Below are 19,442 nucleotides of genomic sequence, written 5' to 3'. Positions count from 1 at the left end.
AAATAACTTCCGATTGCCAAAAATATCAAAACATAAACAAGATGCAAAAGGATTGAAATCTCAAGCACGACAAGCAATTTTCCGCGAAGTGCGAGTAAGTTCAATGTCGCCATGGTTTCGAAAAAAAGTAGTTTATTATCTATTAAAATTAAACAAAAAAATAAGCTAATCTATGGTGGAGTGTGTCAAAATAACTTCCGGATGCCAAAAATGTCAAAATATGTACAAGATGCAAAAAGATTGAAATCTCAAACACAAGAAGCAATTTTCGGCGAAGTGCAAGTTAGCTAAATGTTGCCATGGTTTCGAAAAAAAAGTAGTTTATTATTTATTAAAATTAAACAAAAAATAAGCTAATCTATGGTGGAGTGTGTCAAAATAACTTCCGATTGCCAAAAATATCAAAACATTAACAAGATGCAAAAGGATTGAAATCTCAAACACGACAAGCAATTTTCCGCGAAGTGCGAGTAAGTTCAATGTCGCCATGGTTTCGAAAAAAAAGTTGTTTATTATCTATTAAAATTAAACAAAAAATAAGCTAATCTATGGTGGAGTGTGTCAAAATAACTTCCGATTGCCAAAAATATCAAAATATGTACAAGATGCAAAAAGATTGAAATCTCAAACACGACAAGCACTTTCCGCGAAGTGCGAGAAAGTTCAATGTTACTATGGTTCCAAAAATAAAAAAGTTAATTGTCTATTAAAATTAACCAAAAAATAAGCTAATCTAAGGAGGTGTTATGTCAAAATAACTTCCGATTGCCAAAAATATCAAAATATTTACAAGATGCAAAAAGATTGAAATCTCAAAACCCAGCAATCAATTTTCGGCGAAATCCAAGAAAGTTTGATGTTACCATGGTTTCGGAAAAAAAAGGAGTTTATTATCTATCGGAATTAAACATAAAATAAGCTAATCTAAGTTAATTAATGTTAAAATAACTTCTGATTTTAAAAACATCAAAATATTAACAAGATGCAAAAAGATTGAACTTGCAATCGCAGGAAGTAATTTTTCGCGATGCTACATATCGAACACAAGTTCAGAAAATTGCACCGATGAAACATTCTAGATTTTTTTCAAGGTTTTTCAAGGGCGTACGAACTTGTGAGAAATTTCGGTAGCAAAATGCTTTGATTTGACGCCATAACTCCTCCCCCAAACCTCTCCATTTGCTAGATTTACATGTTACAGCAATTGAAGGAGGAGTAATGACGTCAATCTGAAGCGAAATAATACCAGAAAGTCAGGTTCAATAGAAATAGGGCGTAACAAGCGTCAGCACACAGTATCTTTTAATATAATGAAAATTTTTAAAATCTGATTTTTAAATAAAAATAATATAAAAACGGACTAAACGGACCAAAATGTTAAAAAGCGGTCTAAAGCGGACTTTAACCTAAAAAACGGACTTTGGCGGGAAAAGCGGACCATTTGGGAGCCCTGTTTTATGGTGGCCAAAAATATCTCAGCATCTGGCGACGATATCTCTGTAACGAAAATTAATATCATATCGTTTTACTAAGTAAGGAAAGAATGGGGGAGCATCATCGAAGGTACCCCGAAACGACTTTCGCAAATTCAGTAAAATCGCACCAAGAGCCACAATGATTGAAATTTCCCGAAATAACTAAAGCAAGTATAAAGGGATTACGAGCGCAGCAACTTTTTTTTAATCACTTCGTACTTCATTAGCCATACAGAGAAGGTTTTAGACTCCATGTTAAAAAAAAGTATCAACAGATTAATCTTTTTAAACATGAGAAGATTAATTTCATGTTTTTTAAATTTGTATATGCTTAAATATAGTGCTTTCGTTTCTAAATCAATACTACTTTGTTCTTTATACTTATTGCTATTTTAGTTTTATGGGTAAGGAAGAAACTCGATTTTTAATCACGTCAAAAAGATGTGTTTTAAATTCTTTCAATTAAAACAAAAAACAAAAGCAAGTAACGATTTTTTCTAATAATTATTACTGACCCAGGCAACGCCGGGTATTTTTGCTAGTATTAAATATAAAACATAAATTTTAATTTTACTTCCCTTCACATAAATTTTGTTGAGTTGAAAATGCTAAACTATATAAACTTTCTGCCAAATAAATTATATAAATATTTATTTTCAATGACTAACATACAAAAGTTTAAAAGATAAGGTGAATTGTAATCGATTGAATACCAATCAACACTCTAATTATCAATCTCTTCTAAAATAATCTACTAAATATTAGACCATTAAACAATAATGTATGATATTTTAAACTAAATATGTGTACAACAAAAATCGTTTAGGTAAATGAGAAAAGCATCTGCTCTTTCACATTTTAATGTAAAAATTCACACAAGTTTAAATTTCTGTCAGAAGGATATACTTTAAGAGAATACTCTATTTTGAAGTAGATTCACTAATGTATGTGTTCTATATTACATTCTCAAACAAGAAAATTACTATTTACCCAACTCATGTTATTTTACAAATGTTTTAAGAAGAGCCTATTCATATAAGTTATGTCCCAGTTCTTCTAGAAGAAGGCATACCAGATCGTATGCATTGTATGAGAATTTCATCATCTTCAGATTCTGAGCTGCAATCCGAATTTCGCGAATTATTGAGAAAACTGTCATGGCAACTTTTGTCATCATTAAATGATAGAGAGCTCAAATCACTGATTGATGCAGACGGTGAAAGGATTGGAGTATCTTCAGTTTGATACACTCGCATGGAATCTACCTCAATCAGGCTTGAGCCTGATATCCAAGCAGTATTATTGTGGATGGGTGAGTATATTGGACCTTGCGGCAATCTTGCATTACAGTACTTTTTCACACTATCATTTCGCATTTCTGAAACATATTGCTGCTTTGAGTTTTGAATTTTTTTGGGCAATTCCACATTTGATGAAGCAGCAGGTCTTTTATGTAGGCATTTGGAGGTCACTGTGTTCGGCATTCCAGCTCTAATGCAATTTTCAATTAAATCATCATCGTCATCAGAAATTCCATCCGGACAGTTATCCCTCATGCTCTAAGATAATAAGAGTAAATAATGATAATACGCATTAACTTTTCATAAAATATAAATAATTTATTATGAAATGAATGCTCACAAAACTTTAAATATACCGTTAAAAATAACAAATAAAATAAAAAAAACACATTCAGATTAATAAGAATATTAATACAGCAAACTCCCAATTATCTGCTGAGTAGTGTGGCAGGGTAATCGCGATTAAGCTAATTTCATGGATAATCCACAAAATAGGTAAAAACGATTTTTAATACACTCAATAGCTTAAAAAAAATCAATAACACTTTCATACATGTAAATTATAGCTAAAAACAGTATTTCTGCATGGAAACAATTTATGTAAAATCGAAAAAAGGATTGTTCATTATTGCAAATGGATTCCACATATACACCAGCAAATTGTGCATACTGATTAACTGAAACAAATCAAGCTAGGTTGCCCCAAAAATGTACAAGGGAGAGGAATTTTTTCAAACAAAACTGTTCTGGTCGCAAGTAGTGTAGATCAACTATCAGGTTTCTGTGACTTTGGAAGGTTTGGTGTCATTGAAAGGGCCTGGTCATTCCTTCTTGCTTGTGAGTAGTGCACATCTAAAATCAGTAAGAAGCGCAAAATTAAAATCAAGATTCAACTACTTGCGGTGGTGGGGTGATGCAGAGAAAAGTAGTGTAGATTTAAAAATCAGTAAGTAGCACAAATCTAAAGCAGATAGAAATGTATGTCTAAACTCTTATAAATAGTTAAATAGTTTTAACTAGTCAGGTTTCGGTGACCTTGGAAAGTTCTAGTCATTCCTTCACGAACGTAAGTAGTGTATCTAAATATTTTCAGTTCATCCAAACATTTTTTTTAATAAATGTGTAAGACCTCGGGTAATTCAGCCCGCGAATAAGCCAGCAGTGGATATTTGGGAGCTTACTATATTATAAATAGTTGGCGATAAAATATCTTACTTGTTTGTCAATGAACTTTGATGGATTAAGGAAGTTCTGTTTTGGAGAAGTATTTATTGAATTTGAAGAGAGCAAATGCCCATCTTGGTTAAATGAGGAATTTGCAGACCATATTTTATTAACAGTAGCATAAGTATGATTTTCAGGAGAGCCTTCATTGCAGTACTTTTTTATGCAATCATTTCTTGCATCAGCCTTGTACAACTGATTTGAAGTTTCAGGGTTTTCTGCTGAATTTCTTTTTGGTATATTGGAGGTACTCTCTAGAAATTTGGCCGGTTCTTTGGGACTAGGCATACCTGCTCGTATGCAACTTTCTAATAAATCATCATCGTCATCATCATCATCAGAAATTCCATCTGCAAAGTACTCTCTTACATCCTAAAACAAAAGGACAAAAATCAGAATGCAATGTTTTTTAGCATAACTGTTTTAGCTTGCAAGAGCATAAAATCATGTTTTATTTCATCATTTAAATCTCATTTTTTTAAACTGAAGTATAAAAAATTTTTATTTATAAAATTTAGAATTTTTTTTTTTTTATGTTTAAAGAAACATAAAAAATATTAAGAAACTCTATAAAACACACACACCAAAGTATATTTATAAAGGAATCAATTTAAAAAAAAAAAAAACATTTTTTGTGAATGGTCTAATCTGCACTACCTACTTAAATAATAGAGTTTTATAAAAACTTTGAAAAAAAAAGAAAAATATGAAATATAGCAAACTAAATAAATAAGTAAATAAAACAAAATAAATGAATAAATAAAGGAAGGTAAAAAGGAAAGAAAATACAAGAGAGAGAACAAGGAATATCTAATGATAATAAAACTAAATAACCTGCAATAATGTAAAATGCTTCTATAAAACAACCAGTATGAATACAGTGATTGCAATCAAATCAATTCTTTCAAAAGGAAAGAGAGGGGAAAAAAAACTCATTTTAACAAATGAATCATTAATTCTCTCTCTCTTTTCCAAATTATGATGTTACAATTATTATCTACTCTACAAGCTATTGTGCCTGGCTCCCTGTTGTCATTTTGTTTCTGGCTTCAGTAACCATGCATTATCAAAGATGCCTTTAACTCAATCATAACACAAAATTTTGGTACTTAAAAGAACAAAACCACATGGAATTGAAATGAAAAATCATCAAAACTTTTTTTTAAAATCTTTCATCGAACTTTTGAATTTCTAGCACAGATGTTTACCCCCCCATTCTGAGCCAGTGTCACCCTTGCAAGGGGGGACTATTACAGTGTGTGATAAGTGTGCTGAACAAACTTAATCAATATTTCAAAGGGAAGCTTTCATTTTGATAAACATTAATGGATGCCAAAAAAAAAAAAACAAGCTAATGTGTGCATCACATGACTTCCTTTTATTCCAATTTAATGTCATTTTCCCATTATTGACCATTTTAATGTGATTCAATAGTTTACTATCTAAATATCACCAACAGTGGCCAAATTGAAACCAAAAAAAAAAATCGCCAAATTAACGTGGACGAGCAAATTACCACAACATGAGCGAGCAAATTAACACAGCAAATTGGCGAGAAATTCATCATCCATTATTTTTAAATACACAGACGAACTAAATGACCTTTTAATTTTCTACAACAGGCGAAGCCGTGCGAGTACCGCTAGTAATAAATAAAAGAGAAGCCACAAAAAATTACTTCTTTCACCCCATTGTTCAGGGGTTGCAGTTTGACAAAATGGGGATTTTCTACTGCCTTAGATGATTGCTGAGGCATTCCAAGTTGAATGCACTGGTTGACAAGAATATCATCTTCATCAGAGTCAGATGTATCTTCAGAAAGAGATGTATTTTGTTTTTTGTGTTCATCCTAGATTGAAACAAATTAAATAAATTAGTTGAATTAGTTAGTAAAAAGGCATTAAAACTTTGATGGCAAGGATGAAAAGTTCTTTGAAAATATATTTTTTTTTAAAGTTAAGAATTTCAAGAAAGTCACTAAAAGGGGGAACCAGTTTAAAAGGCCAAAATTTTAGAGAGATATTTTTTTTACTAGGAGGCTATTTTATATGTGTTTTGAAGTACACCTTGTAATTTTTTCGTGTCATTTCTGCCAGAAATAAAGAGTTGGAAGCTGATGTCCATGGATGGTCACCATCAGAACTTGTTGTTAATGGGCATTACCAAAGTCAGTTTTTATCTGCGACCATTGCATTTTTTTTTCATTAACAACATATTTCCTAAGAATATAAACCTAACTATGATTTTAAAAGTTGAAAATTACATGTTTTGGAGGTGTTTGATCACAATGTCACGTTTTCTGTCATTTTTTTTTTGGTCTTTTTTGCATTAAAAAAATATTTTTTAATAATAATATCATCCCAGAGTTAAGTTCATATAGAATGCCCACCATTTTTATTTAGATTGCCCACTAGTTGAAAAAAAAAATCATTTTGAGAGAAACACATTTGAAATAAAAGGAGCAAGGGTGCCCATGGGGAGGGGGGGCAAGGGGGTGCTCAAATCCTTCCCCCCCTTTGAAATTAGAACTTCCTTGCTTTTAGTACTTTTTTCTTTGCAAAAATGTAAAAACATTTCTTCTCCAGCAATTATTCAATAAGTTATTAAAAATGTCAAATTTTAATAACTATAATACGTACTGAAATAGGTTTCTATGGGGAAGATATCCTGCTAAACCATGAGCAAAATATCTAAGCCCCACCTTAAAATTTTGCATATGGATGCCCTTGAAAAGGAGCGAAAACGAGGAATTCAAGGCCTTCAAGTACCTCTTACTGATGTCAACAAAGAACATCGGGCAAAATTCTTATGTCTCTAATGTTCCATAGCGTTGGAACACTGAGCCAGGTAACTAAATAAGGGACTAACAGAGTGACCGCTCCGTTCTAACTACGGCACGTTGAATTGAAGGGTACCTCATTATACCAGAAAAAATCAGACTTTTTCATTGAAGTTCCAGTAACATATTCTTGAAGAGTTTTACTTTAACATTTTATAATGTGGATTTTTGAAATATCTGAAGTGGTTTCTCCCCTTAAGTACCAAACTTTATCCGGGACTTGACATTTTCAATTTTTAAAGACAAAGCATAGCCCCCTCCCCCTCCCCCAAAAGGGGGGTTCTGATTTTAAGTTTCCCCTTATATTTTGAATTGAGCATGCAAAATATCCGTTTGTATTTCTGGCATTGGATCGAGGTAACACTTTCTGTGAACAAAAATATATCACAAATTACATTAGGTATTCAATAGGGTGGGCCGAAAAAAGGATATTTTCTAGAAGTAACTTCTAATCTCAAAAAAAGTTGTGTATTGCCATCTTAAACATGGGAAAAATAATTTAAAAAATTTAAAATTATGTTTTAATGCGCATTAGCAGCAAAGTTTTTAAAAAGGTAAAAAATGGTCAAGTTTCAAATGTTTTTATAATGATCCAAATGTTCAAAACTTTTATTCTAATACCATTCACATGCTTCCTGTTAATACTCTTTTCATATATCTCAGAAAATATTTACATTCTTTACAGTTATTAGTTCGTGCATTAGCTGCCAAGTTACATGAAATTATCCAAAAATCGATGTTTTTAGCTTAGTTTGCACATTGCAGTATTTTTTCTTTTTGATCAAATTTTTATATATATTTTTTACAATAAATGTGCACTAAACAGCTTTTTGCTTTAAGTATCTGTAAGTAGTATCTGTAATTGCTTTAGCAATCCAGAACCCACCTTAGGTAGGTAGTTGCACTTTGAGTTCCACCCTGCAATTCCCAAGACAAGCAGTTATTTACAGGACTTATAAATTTGTAAAGTAACTTACATTCCCAATAGTAACTATGTTATTTTAAACAAGTTTCTATGTTTTGATCGAGGTTTTTAAGTTGGACTTACGACTCAGTTTCGGCATTGACGTTGACCAATATAAAGTTTTTCATATAAATCCATCTCTTGTGTCCTAATACCTCAAATGAATTTCTGCAGATCCACTGACTTGTTTACAATTGCTTCAACTGCCCAAGCTTGAAATGGGAGTTTAAGAATGCATACTTAAGCAAATGTATAGTTTCTAGAAATGATGAAATATCCTTGTTTTGCACTCCATTACTGAAGTGGAGGTAAGAAAACACATCGGTCAATCAATTAACTTTTATAGGTCAAAGCTTCAAATCTCAACATTGGTAGACGAAATTCTCTCATAGCTATAGAAGCATTTCTTGATGGGTAGTCTTTTGCATTGTACTGTACACCCTAGTGTAATCCAATTCCTTTGTTTTTCGCCTCTAATCCACTGCCATGACCAATAGCAATTTCTCAAAAATGGCAATGTAAGCATTTCTTTGAACCACCGGATCCATGATGTTTAAAAGATTATCAGACACTTGACTTGTAGATTTGGATTAATGTGAAAATTTTTATGCTCGCGGTCATCAGTGGGAAAAAGAATCAACAGTCAAACTTTAATCATAAATCCTAACGCAGAAACTTGTTTAAAATATTATAGTTATAGTGAATGTACATTACTTTACAAATATATAAGTCCTGTCTATAACTACTCTTCTGGGGAATTGCAGGGTGGAACACAAAGTGCAACCACCTACTTGGGGTGGGTTTTGGATTGTGAATGCAACAAAAAAAGATTACATTTCCAGAAAAGAGATGCATAGTGCATATTTATTGCAAAAAATTATAACTGGGATCTAAAAGAGGAAATAGTGCAATGTGCAAAATAAGCTAAAAATTTTGATTTTTGGCTATTTTCACGCAAATTTGCAGCTTATGCGCCAACTAAAAAACTGTAAAGGAATAAATATTTTGAAAGACATATGAAAAGACTATTAAACGAAAGCATTTAAATGGTTTTAGAACAAAAAATTTGAACATTTTAATTTTTTTAAAAACATTTGAAAATTGACCATTTTTTACCTTTTTTTTTCAAACTTGGCAGCCAATGCACGATCTGAAGACATTATTATTTTTTAAAATTATTTTTCCTCTGTTTAGGTTGGCAAAACAACTTTTTTTGCTATTAAAAGTTGCTTATCAAAAATTTTCTTTTCCCAGCTCACACTAGTATTTAAGTTTGTTTAAGCAGCTAGCAATTGATCCTGCACTATATTACCTGAGCCTCCATACATAAATCAGTTTCTTCCAAAACCTTGCACTGCTGCTGTAATGATGCTATTGGTTCAGTATCAGAGGGTGATTCACATTTAATTATGCTTGATTCTGTATTGAGTTTCTGCAAGAAAGAAAAAGTTTTAAAAAAGTCATACATAAAAATGAAAACAGGTTTATATCAGATTTTTAACAAAATCAATCAAAATCGAAATACTCAGCACTAGAAAACAAAAACAATTTTTTGAATTCAAAAATAGTTATCCGACTAAAAGCATATACTACAGTTGAATCTCGTTATTGCGAGACCCGGACTTCTCGACATTCCGGATGTCACGTCACTTTTTCAAAGTCCCGAACTTATGCTTTACAATCTTAATGTTAAGTGGATTCTAGAGTATTTAATGGTGAAACTCAGGTTACGACAACACTTTGAGCTGCAAACACAAGATCAAATTTTTCTTGCAATTGAAATATTTTCGGTAAAATAATGAAAAAATTTGGAAAAGTTAATTGTAGGAATTCCTGACTCCGACAAGAAATAAGATACATGTGTTAATATGGAACACTCATGCCACCTCAAGAATGGTGGGGGGCGAGTAAGATAAGTTCTGAAAGTCTGAAAGCTACAGGTTTTAGACTTTGACTAGAAGGAGAATAAAAAGGAATGCAAAGCTGGTGGATTTTAATACTGAACTAGGAAAGCAGCAGAAGAAAAAGACCATACTTGTATGTGGCTACTGAAAGCTTCTCCCATGAGAGAAAAAGAGATAAGAGCTACTCAATAGATTAAAAAGGAACACACAACTTTAAAGTGGAGAAATGAATTGGAAAGCGTTTTTCCCCTTTCAAAAGGAGGGGTTTAGCCATCAAAATTTAATCGAATTGTGGACAAAAGATTCCATCTTGGTTTTTATCTTGCTGATAATTACAGGAAACTGTTTTATTTAATAATCAACTTCTTAAAAAGTAGGAGTTTTAATACCACTCAAAAATGAAGTAAACCCTTATTGGAAAATTTTTTAGAATAATAAAAAAAAGTGATGTATTTTTTTTTCATATAATTTAAGTTTTATGCAAAAATAATTCAAAACTACATTAGTTAAAATCAGATTAAAAACATGAAAATGTTTACTTCTTTATTAAATCTAACTTTATAATAAATTAATGTTCAATTACGAATTTTTAAACTATTCCGTTTAAGATGTTGCTCCAGCTAAGATGACACAGTCCCAAGGGTGACGTGATAACGAGGTTCGATTGTACTTACATATTAAGCAGTACAACATAGAACATAGTAAACTGTAGCAATGTTTAAATGTTATTAAATAAGTGTATTATTAAAGACTGGATTCAATATTAATTTTCACATTTGGTTAACTGTCAAAAATTTTATACCTTTCCATCATCTTGAGACATTCCAAGTTCTATACATTGCTGGATAAGAGCATTATCTTCCTCAGAATCCAATTCATCATCTGATTTATAATGATTCTGGAAAATTAAATAGATCTAGTGAATGTGCTGCTAACAAACATTAATAGCAAATCATAAAATTAATCTTGTGTGCTTATAAATAACATCAATAATTAAATATCAGTAACGAAAATTTGTAGTCATGCTCTTCAAAGACTCAAACATGCTATAGGTTAAAATTAAAAAGTTGAACTTAAAATGGGAAAGAAAACAAGATAATGCAAAACCATTACATTGTTGGCACCATGCTAAACTAACAAATGTGAAAATTGGCACTTTTCAGGACAGCCAAAACACTGAATGTATCTTTTTTCCACCTGATACATTTAGTTATTTTCAATGTTTTGAATTTTATAGAGAACTTTCAGAGTAAAAAAAAATAATGTTTGAAGTAGTTACAACCAGTAGCTCTTTTTGAGGAATATGGCAAACATTGAATATGAAAAACGTGATTTTTCACATTCGTTAGTTCAGCATGGTGCCAACGATATGCTCAAATCAGTGTCCAGAAGTTCTCAATACTTACAATACTATACAATACAAATACAATACTGTACTGTTCCTATAATATTTTAACATATTTAACTCATGGTTCTATCACATCAGTAAATGAAATATTAACAAAGATAAAAAAAATTTCATAAAGAATTACATACATTGTAATTTAACTGTTGCAGCCCACTTTGAAGTGTCCGGCTTTCAGGATTATCAACTTCTTTAGATTTAGAACCATCTTCATCTGATATATTGCTTAAAATACTATCTTCTAAAACATTTACAGATTCATTATCACTTTCATCTTTTAAAATATCAGCATCACTCTTCAGGATTGGCGATATTGCTCGAGTAGGGACATCTTTTTGCAAATGGCTTGGAGATACTGCTTCACCGGGAGAATCTGGAAGTTCGCTTGGAGAAATAATGCCACTTGTCAAAGTACTATGGAGATAAGAGACACTAATCATAAAAAAGCCAGGATGCACATATTTTTTAAAGTTTACATGAAAGTACAGTGAAACTTCTATAAGCGACCACCTCTACATAACGACCACCTTCATTAAGGACCAATTTTCTAAGGCACCGATTTTCCTCCCGATCTACTTAATGTTAAAAAACCTCTGGAAGAGATCACAGAAACCTCTCATAACGACCAGCAAATTGCAAAACTCAGTGCCAAAAAAAAAAGAAGGAATTTTCTATAAGAGACAGCCAATAGAGAGATACTGAAAGGAAAGCAATAAAACAATTTAGTCTGGACACACATTTGTCTTCTCTTGCTTACAAAAGTGGAAATAAACAGAATATAGGTAATAAAAACTATTGACCTAGGCCTTTCAAATGTATTCCTTTCACGCCCCTCTGTTTAGAGCCTAAAAAAACGTTACAAAAAGGAGTGCATAGTTTTTGTATCCTTTGGAAGCTAAGGCTTGCAAATCTCACGGCAGGTCAGGCATGCGCCTGTCATTATTAGAGGTTGATAAGGACAAGCAGTTTTTCAAAAGGTTGTTCTTGGAATTCAGATGTCGCTTACAAATAGAACAGGCACACTCCCAGGCCATTTTAGTGGTCAGAATTTCTTCTTAGCTGATTTGAACAGGTGATGAATAGAGGAGACTCGTGTTATACTCAGATCACACCAATTGTAGGTATGCAAATAATTTATTTTATGCCTAAAAGCTGAACTAGAAACGTTGTTTCAGACAAAATAAATAATCTGATGCAGACAAATCTTTTCGCCCCTTTTAAGCAAATCAGTTCCTAAACGGAAAAATGTGAGAAATATATTTCAGTGAAGAAAAAGTTTAGTTACTCTATTCAATAATATTCTGATCATAATGTTCTTTATGTATTGTAAACAGAACATACACGGTTTCTGTTAATGGTGCAATTGTTTTTTGCATCTTCAAGAACGACCTCTTAGAGTGACCAACCTCCATTAGTGACCACTTTTTTGAGGAACGAAGAGTGGTCGCTTCAGAGAAGTTTCACTGTATTAGCCAATTAGAAATTATATTTTTCTTTATCAGCATAAAAGCAAAAAAGGATGCCCATCTAGATTTCTAGTGTGTAGAGGGTTAAGACTGTTCAACTGATTTTCATAAAATTTTATATACAAAATTACTTTTAGGCATAGGATGTGCAGTTGTTTTGTTTTCTTTTTCAATTTGAAAACTTAAATCTTCCCGCATAAGATGAACACTGCTCAAAGCTCAATAGATATAATGATTACTTTTTGCAAAACAAAGCTCACAGTGCAACTGAAATCTAAGTTTATTCAACAAACAATTTCAAATGATCTCCAGAATAACAATCAAAACTAAAGATGCAAGGAATTAGTCCTTGCAGCTAAAAATGTTTTGTTTTCGTTTGTCGTATCCAATCAAAAAAAAAAAAAAATGCATTTCATTAATTATGCTTCTAAAAAAGATCTTTCAATCTATAAGCCAGGGTTGCCAACCTTGGAAAAACAATTTGAGGAGCTTCTGTTGTGATTTTGAGGAGCATTTTTAAATTTGGGGGAGCAGCTCAGTATTTTGTATAAAAATAAATTTAAAAAAATTAAACCTCTTATCTAAAATTATTTTTTAGCTTTGGTAATCACTTTAAGCACTAGCATAAGAACAATTATTTTTAAATTAATAGCACTTTAACCACTTTAACCAAAAACTTTAATCACTATGTTATGGGCAGTTCTCAAAAGGTGGGAACAAACAGACTTCAACTTTGAAGCTTCAACACCAAATAACTTTCATTTTAATTAACTCTAAAATTTTTGAGGTAAATTATAATGCTGTATAGAGACAAGAATTGACATAAATTATGGAAAAAAAGCTCTTCAAATGCCCTTAAAAAAATATTTTCTTTGCTAAAAGGCACAATTTTGGACATACCAAAACGTTAACTGAGCAAATGTACCATTAAAAAAAAATTTTTTTTAATTATTTCCATACGTTTCAAAAAAAAATTAAAGGTATGAATCTTACACTGAATAACTTTTTGTTAATATTTTACACAGATAACAAAAATAAAGATAGATTATTTACTTTGTAAACGATTTTAAAAAAACGTAACTTTGAAATTTGATGTATGTCCAAAAGTTGCGATCTTTAAAATGCTATTATTTGAGAACTAAGTACATGATGTTTTCGTTTTAAAGGTATTTATCGATCCTCAGAATCAATTTTTAATTGTTTAAAAGTGTTTTCATAAGCTTTTATGCAGTATCTTAGAAGAAAAATGATTTTTCTTAAACATACATGTGAGATGTCCAAATGGCGTAACGATCTTGATGCCAATAATTCTGTCCGTTTATTCATAATTTTTGATGATCCACTGTCTTCTAACCTCAATAAAAAAGGTTATTATAATGTTATCTTCTTTAATCCATTGGTATTTTGCATAATTAATACGTTACACATTGAACAATGCATAAATTACAGTAGTAACATGGCTTTCTATGATCGAACGAAAGCCATTTTGCGCTAACATCGCCAAGCAAATTTCCGCTGGCGACATTGGCGACAACACAGTATACGATACGCTCAAGGTTACCAGAGGGGGATTCCAGTTTAACAAATGTAGTTAATCGTCAGCTGCACCAGTTTTGGCGACGTTATCACCTGCGCTAGCAATTTTTTTTCCCGCCGCTTTTATTATTTTAGAATTTTTTTTTCTCTTTCTTTTAAACATAATTCAACGATCTCGAAATAGAAATACGAATTTCTTTTTTCAATAATTTTTTTAGACATCGTTTTAATTCTTATGACATTAGAAAAAATATTCGTTATTAAAACTGATGTCATTTTTTACATTCTTTCTTAAAGAATATTTTGTTTATTTTTCCTTTAAAAATATATATGTCGTATTTATTTGTTTCTATTTTTATTCCTTATTTGTCCCAATAAATCAAACTACAAGTTTGTATAATTATTTCCATGAAGCTTTTTTCTACCTTTCATCAACTTCTTCAAAATCATTCCAAAACTTTATTATATGTAAAGAGCAGTATGTATAGCCATTCAAGTACTTCATTAATATCCTCTTTATCATTAAATTGCAAAATTCAAAAAGTAGTAAATAAAATTTTCATTGGAAAAGTTAAAAATCAGATTAACAGTTGTCAAAAATGGTGAAACTTACATTATGATGATGTCCAAAATCCGTTACCTACAGGAAAACAATGTCCAAAATCTGTTACCTACAGATTGCTGATTTAATTTGCTAATTAACAATTTTTACAAATACCTGCTGTCTTTTCATGTTCATATTTTGTGTTCTAGGTATGCATACTATAGAATAAAAGAAAAATTGATATCAAATTCGAAAATTTTTGAAATTGCTCAAAGTTAACTTTTTTGTTCCCACCTTTTGAGAACTGCCCTTATGCACTTTAAACACTATGTCATACTTTAAGTATAAGGGTTTAATTTTCATATTTACATGCCTAATAAACTAGCAAAATATAATAAAAATAAATTTTATTTTATTAAAATCTTTGGTAAGCCTAGTAAGAATAAAGACGAAATGGGAAATGTTGACTAAAATAACTTCTTTGCATGAGCTGCGGAGTTTCGCTATTTTTGCGCAGCAAATATGTAAAATGTGGAACAGTTGGCAACCCTGATAAGCTCAGCTACAAAAAAATCTTGGAACTCTAAAATGCAGTTTTTAGATAAAATTAAAAAAAAAGAAAAAAGTAAAATGCATCAATAGTTACCTAAAGATACTAATGGAACTCCGATCATCCACCAGAGACTGTTGCTCAAAACTATTTAAGGAACATATTGAACTTGATCGAGAAAACATCAATGGAGAAGAAGCTTTTGAAATATTATCTTCATTTCTAAATGTAACATTCTTTCCTGTAGAAATAAAAACAAAATTACTTCAGAGTTAAAAAACAAAAAGATGCTTTTTTAAAGAGGACATTTAGAAGAACGGCTTGCTTCCATTCCTCTTTTATTGTTTACAGGCCTGGCGTGATCTTGGTTTAAATACTAAGTACTAACTGCTATTAATTAATTATAGCAGTTAGCAGCAAATATATTAATAAATTAAATACTACTGCTATATTTTAGTTTAGGAAATTTTCAGAATTAAAGTATTTATAAATTTAAAACCTCGGTGCGGCCCCCCTTTCCCGCTACTGATTACAAGGAGCCTTTTTTAAATGCAAGAATATGTGGCTTTTGAATTGAATGCATGACTTTGCATCCATTTACTTGCATCTTTTTGCATTGAAAAAATAGGCTCATTGTAATCTCAAAACTTGCTTTCCATATTTTTCACTAACTTTTAGCGATTAAGTTCTGCTTTATAATATAAATAAATTTATTTCTGGTGCTGAAATCTGTTAATTTGTATCTGGCATGATACATAATTTTTATACCTCGTATATTAGGGTGTCCCAAAAAAAAAAAAAAAAAAAAGTTGAAAGTCTCACCCTCTAAAAAGTTTCCTATGTTGGATGTAAAACCACTGGTAAAATTTTATAACTCTACAAAAATATTTAGAGGTCTCCCAAAAGCATTGAATTTTGCCAAAATGTCCCAAATTTAGCAAAATTTCACTAAAACATGGGTTTATGTCCCCCCCCCCCTACTAGTGCCCCCTACACCATTTTAAAATTTAACCATTTTTAAATACACTAATAACTTAGTTTCAATCAATTTATTAAAAAAAATTCACCAACTATTTTAACTGCAACCATATCACTGTAAACTAAATTATTTTTTCCTCTTTAGATTCTATGCTGGCGACGTCAACTGCTGGTTATAAAAAAAGGATACATAATTGTGATTAAAATTTTTGATAATATCTATCAGTACTATGAAAAATTATTATATATGACTCATTTAATCCTAAATTGGAAATTTTTTTTACTTTAGTAGGTTTGTGGACTTTTAGAACAGTTGAGCGGAAGAGGCTGTAATGAGTAAGGAGGTAGATAGCTTTTAGAGGACCATTGATCTTCATTGGAGACTAATTAACTGATTACTACCAGCCTAGCTGGGCCCAGAACCTGTTGCTAGTTGTCATATTTGTATTTTAATATCCAAATAAGAAAAATAAAGGTGCATGTCTACCATCAGGAAGAGATGTAATGCAAAACTTTATTTCCATCTTATCAGGAAGCGCACAATCAAAGACAGCACTGCATATGATTAAATTTTGCCATTTTGGGAAAAATCCAGACTGCCAAGAAGGCATAAACAACATGTATCAAGGGAAGTCAAGAATTCATACAAAAAGCAGGCAAACTTAATGCAGCACTGAATGAGAAACAATCCAAGAGATCAGGTGAATCAAAAGCCTGGATCCATTGTTTGATATAAACCATGCCAACTCAAAAAATTATGAGGATAGGCAGCTTCTCTAATTGCAACTAAGGGAAGGATATATTGATGCTTTAGATAAATAATTAACTATCCGTGAAAACAGAACAATCAGAAAAACTTGCTAAGCAATTGACAGTCTCATCCATATCGGTTCATGTGCCAGCTCCTTCATCAGAAGCATCCTTTAAAATGATTAGAGAACTTTTGAATTTTTGTCTAGGTTGTTGGAATAAATGTTAAAACTTCCATTCAAAAACCAAGTGCTCTTTTTCCGGCATGTTGGATGGGCAGAGTAACTTATTCCTTAAAAATGATTTTTCTTTAAAAATTGGATATCCAAATGCAAATACAAATGTGACGATCAGCAACAGGCTCTAGGCCCAACTAGGATGATCCTAGTCAGTTTATTAGTCCCCAATGAAGATCAATGGCCCCTCGAAAAGCTATCTATCCCCTTGCTCATTACCACCTCTTCCGCTAAACTGTTCCTAGTATCCACAACCCTTCTAAAGGGAAAATTTTTCCTAATTTCCAGATTAAATAAGCCGCATATAATAATTTTTCCTAGTACTGATAGATATTAGCAAAAATTTTAATCACAGTTATGTATATATATATATATATATATATATATATATATTATAAACCAGCAGTTGATGTCATCAGCATAGAATCCAAAGAGGAAAAAATTGCTTTATTAGTTTAAAGTGATAATGGTTGCAGTTAAAATAGTCGGTGCCTTTTTTCTATAAATTGATTGCAACTAAGTTATTAGTGTTTATAAATGGTTACATTTTAAAATGACATAGGGGCCCTAGTGAATGTAAACCCTTGTTTTAGTGAAATTTTGCTAAATTAGGGACATTTTGGCAAAATTCACTGATTTCGGGTAGGCTTGCCAGATTTCTGAAATGTTCAACCCGGACACGGGACCCCCCCCCCCCTGTCGCGAGTATACGGGGAATTAGGGGTGAGTGCACTCAAGTAAAATTTTCTGAAGACTGTAAAATACAGAAACTGTGAGAAGGCTCGACAGCCCCCCCCCCCCCCCCCCGCATCCAGTAAAAAGTTTTAAAATATGCGAACAAAAAGCATTACAAATAAACATTTACTTTTTTTTAAAAAATAATTTTTTCACTTCAGAATGTTCTCAGCCAAAATTTTTTAGAAATTTCTGGTAATAAACACCCCTAAAGGGAACATACTCCTAACTGGTTTTTAGCATGTTTTAGAGGGTAGTTAATTCTCAATGCTATGAATAAATACTAATTATGAGTCGAAACTAGAGGTAATAATAGATGATACAAGCAAATAAATTTAAACATTTTATTTCTTACATGTAAATATTTATCAATTACTTTAGTAAGAAGAAATACTTTGAATGAGGAATAAAAACTTGAACAATATTTACATTTATTTTTCATTCGCTTGGACTTTTTTTTTTTTGAAAGTCTTTTTTGGTTTTAATGATGGTGTAAAAAGCCTCACTAGCTGATTCGATATAATTTTATAAGTCTGTGTTTCAAATGACAAAGTAATTATTAAAAATAATCCTTCACAAATAATTATTTTTAGACTTTTTTGGTCAGCTAATCAAATTTATCTTTTTCCGGGTCCTGAAGTAAACCGGCCGAGACACCAGGATTTTGCCTGAAAACCAGGACGTCTGGCAAGCCTACTTTTGGGGGACCTCTACATATTTTTGCAGAGTTATAAAATTTTACCAGTGGTTTTATGTCCACCATAGGAAACTTTTTAGAGGGTGAGACTTTCAACTTTTGAAAGTTGTTTTTTTGGGACACCCTATTGTATATATTAGGGTAAAACTTTTCCTCACAACTTTAGTTTGAAAAAAAAAAAATTGTGATGCGTTGCTACAACACAATGTAATGTTGGCAATCCATCACGATGTAGAAATTCCTACATTGTCCAGCCCTAGTGCCTACAGTCACAGCTATGTTATCAAAATCATCTGATCTTAGTCACCATACCACATCAATTTTATTCACTAATATCATTAGCTCATGATTGCCATTTTGGATTCTCAGGCTAAATCAAAACAGGTTTCAATTAGCTCAATGGTGTAGTTGGGTCATTATTGATTAAATTACATTCTCAAAAAAATTGGGACTTAGCCACAGTAGCCCTCCTTTCAATTTAAAGTTCCATTTTAATTTTTATGAAACAAGATATACCAAAATAGAATGCAAACTTAAGTCAATTCTTCTTCCTTTAAAAATATGAACCAATTGAATCAACATGACTATCATTCTTCGATCAATTGATAGTTTTTCTACAAAAACTTACTACTACATTTACTACATTTACTGTAGTACTTTTGACCAATGATGTATGGGAACTCATCATGAGTTTTTTATTTATTTTTTAATTTTTTCAGGACTTCAAGTTTAGTCAACAGTGCAGTATTGCTAGTAACAAAGCCAAGAAATTGCTAGGGTTCATCAATAGATCTATTTCTAACAAATCTAAGAAAGTTCTTCTGCCTTTATATAGGAG

At 31.5% G+C, this 19,442-nt stretch overlaps 1 protein-coding gene across 1 annotated transcript in view; it reads right to left on the bottom strand.

The window, feature by feature from the left end:
* Positions 1-2,109: 2,109 nt before the first annotated feature.
* The window catches only part of LOC129227321 (adenomatous polyposis coli protein-like), a 40,014-nt gene continuing 22,681 nt past the window's right edge, over positions 2,110-19,442 (bottom strand). Inside the window, exons 2-8 of the mRNA XM_054861865.1 lie at positions 15,305-15,449; positions 11,244-11,526; positions 10,510-10,605; positions 9,116-9,235; positions 5,679-5,849; positions 3,992-4,372; positions 2,110-3,034 (exon numbers count right to left, since the gene is read on the bottom strand). Coding sequence (XP_054717840.1) covers positions 2,516-3,034; positions 3,992-4,372; positions 5,679-5,849; positions 9,116-9,235; positions 10,510-10,605; positions 11,244-11,526; positions 15,305-15,449 — 1,715 coding nt within the window. The 3' untranslated portion in view covers positions 2,110-2,515. The remainder of the gene's footprint in view (positions 3,035-3,991; positions 4,373-5,678; positions 5,850-9,115; positions 9,236-10,509; positions 10,606-11,243; positions 11,527-15,304; positions 15,450-19,442) is intronic.

The sequence above is a fragment of the Uloborus diversus genome, chromosome 8, assembly GCF_026930045.1.
Source record: "Uloborus diversus isolate 005 chromosome 8, Udiv.v.3.1, whole genome shotgun sequence".
NCBI classification, from domain to species: domain Eukaryota; kingdom Metazoa; phylum Arthropoda; class Arachnida; order Araneae; family Uloboridae; genus Uloborus; species Uloborus diversus.
The sequence above is the reverse complement of the archived record's forward strand: the minus strand, read 5'-3'. Positions and strand labels throughout refer to the sequence as shown.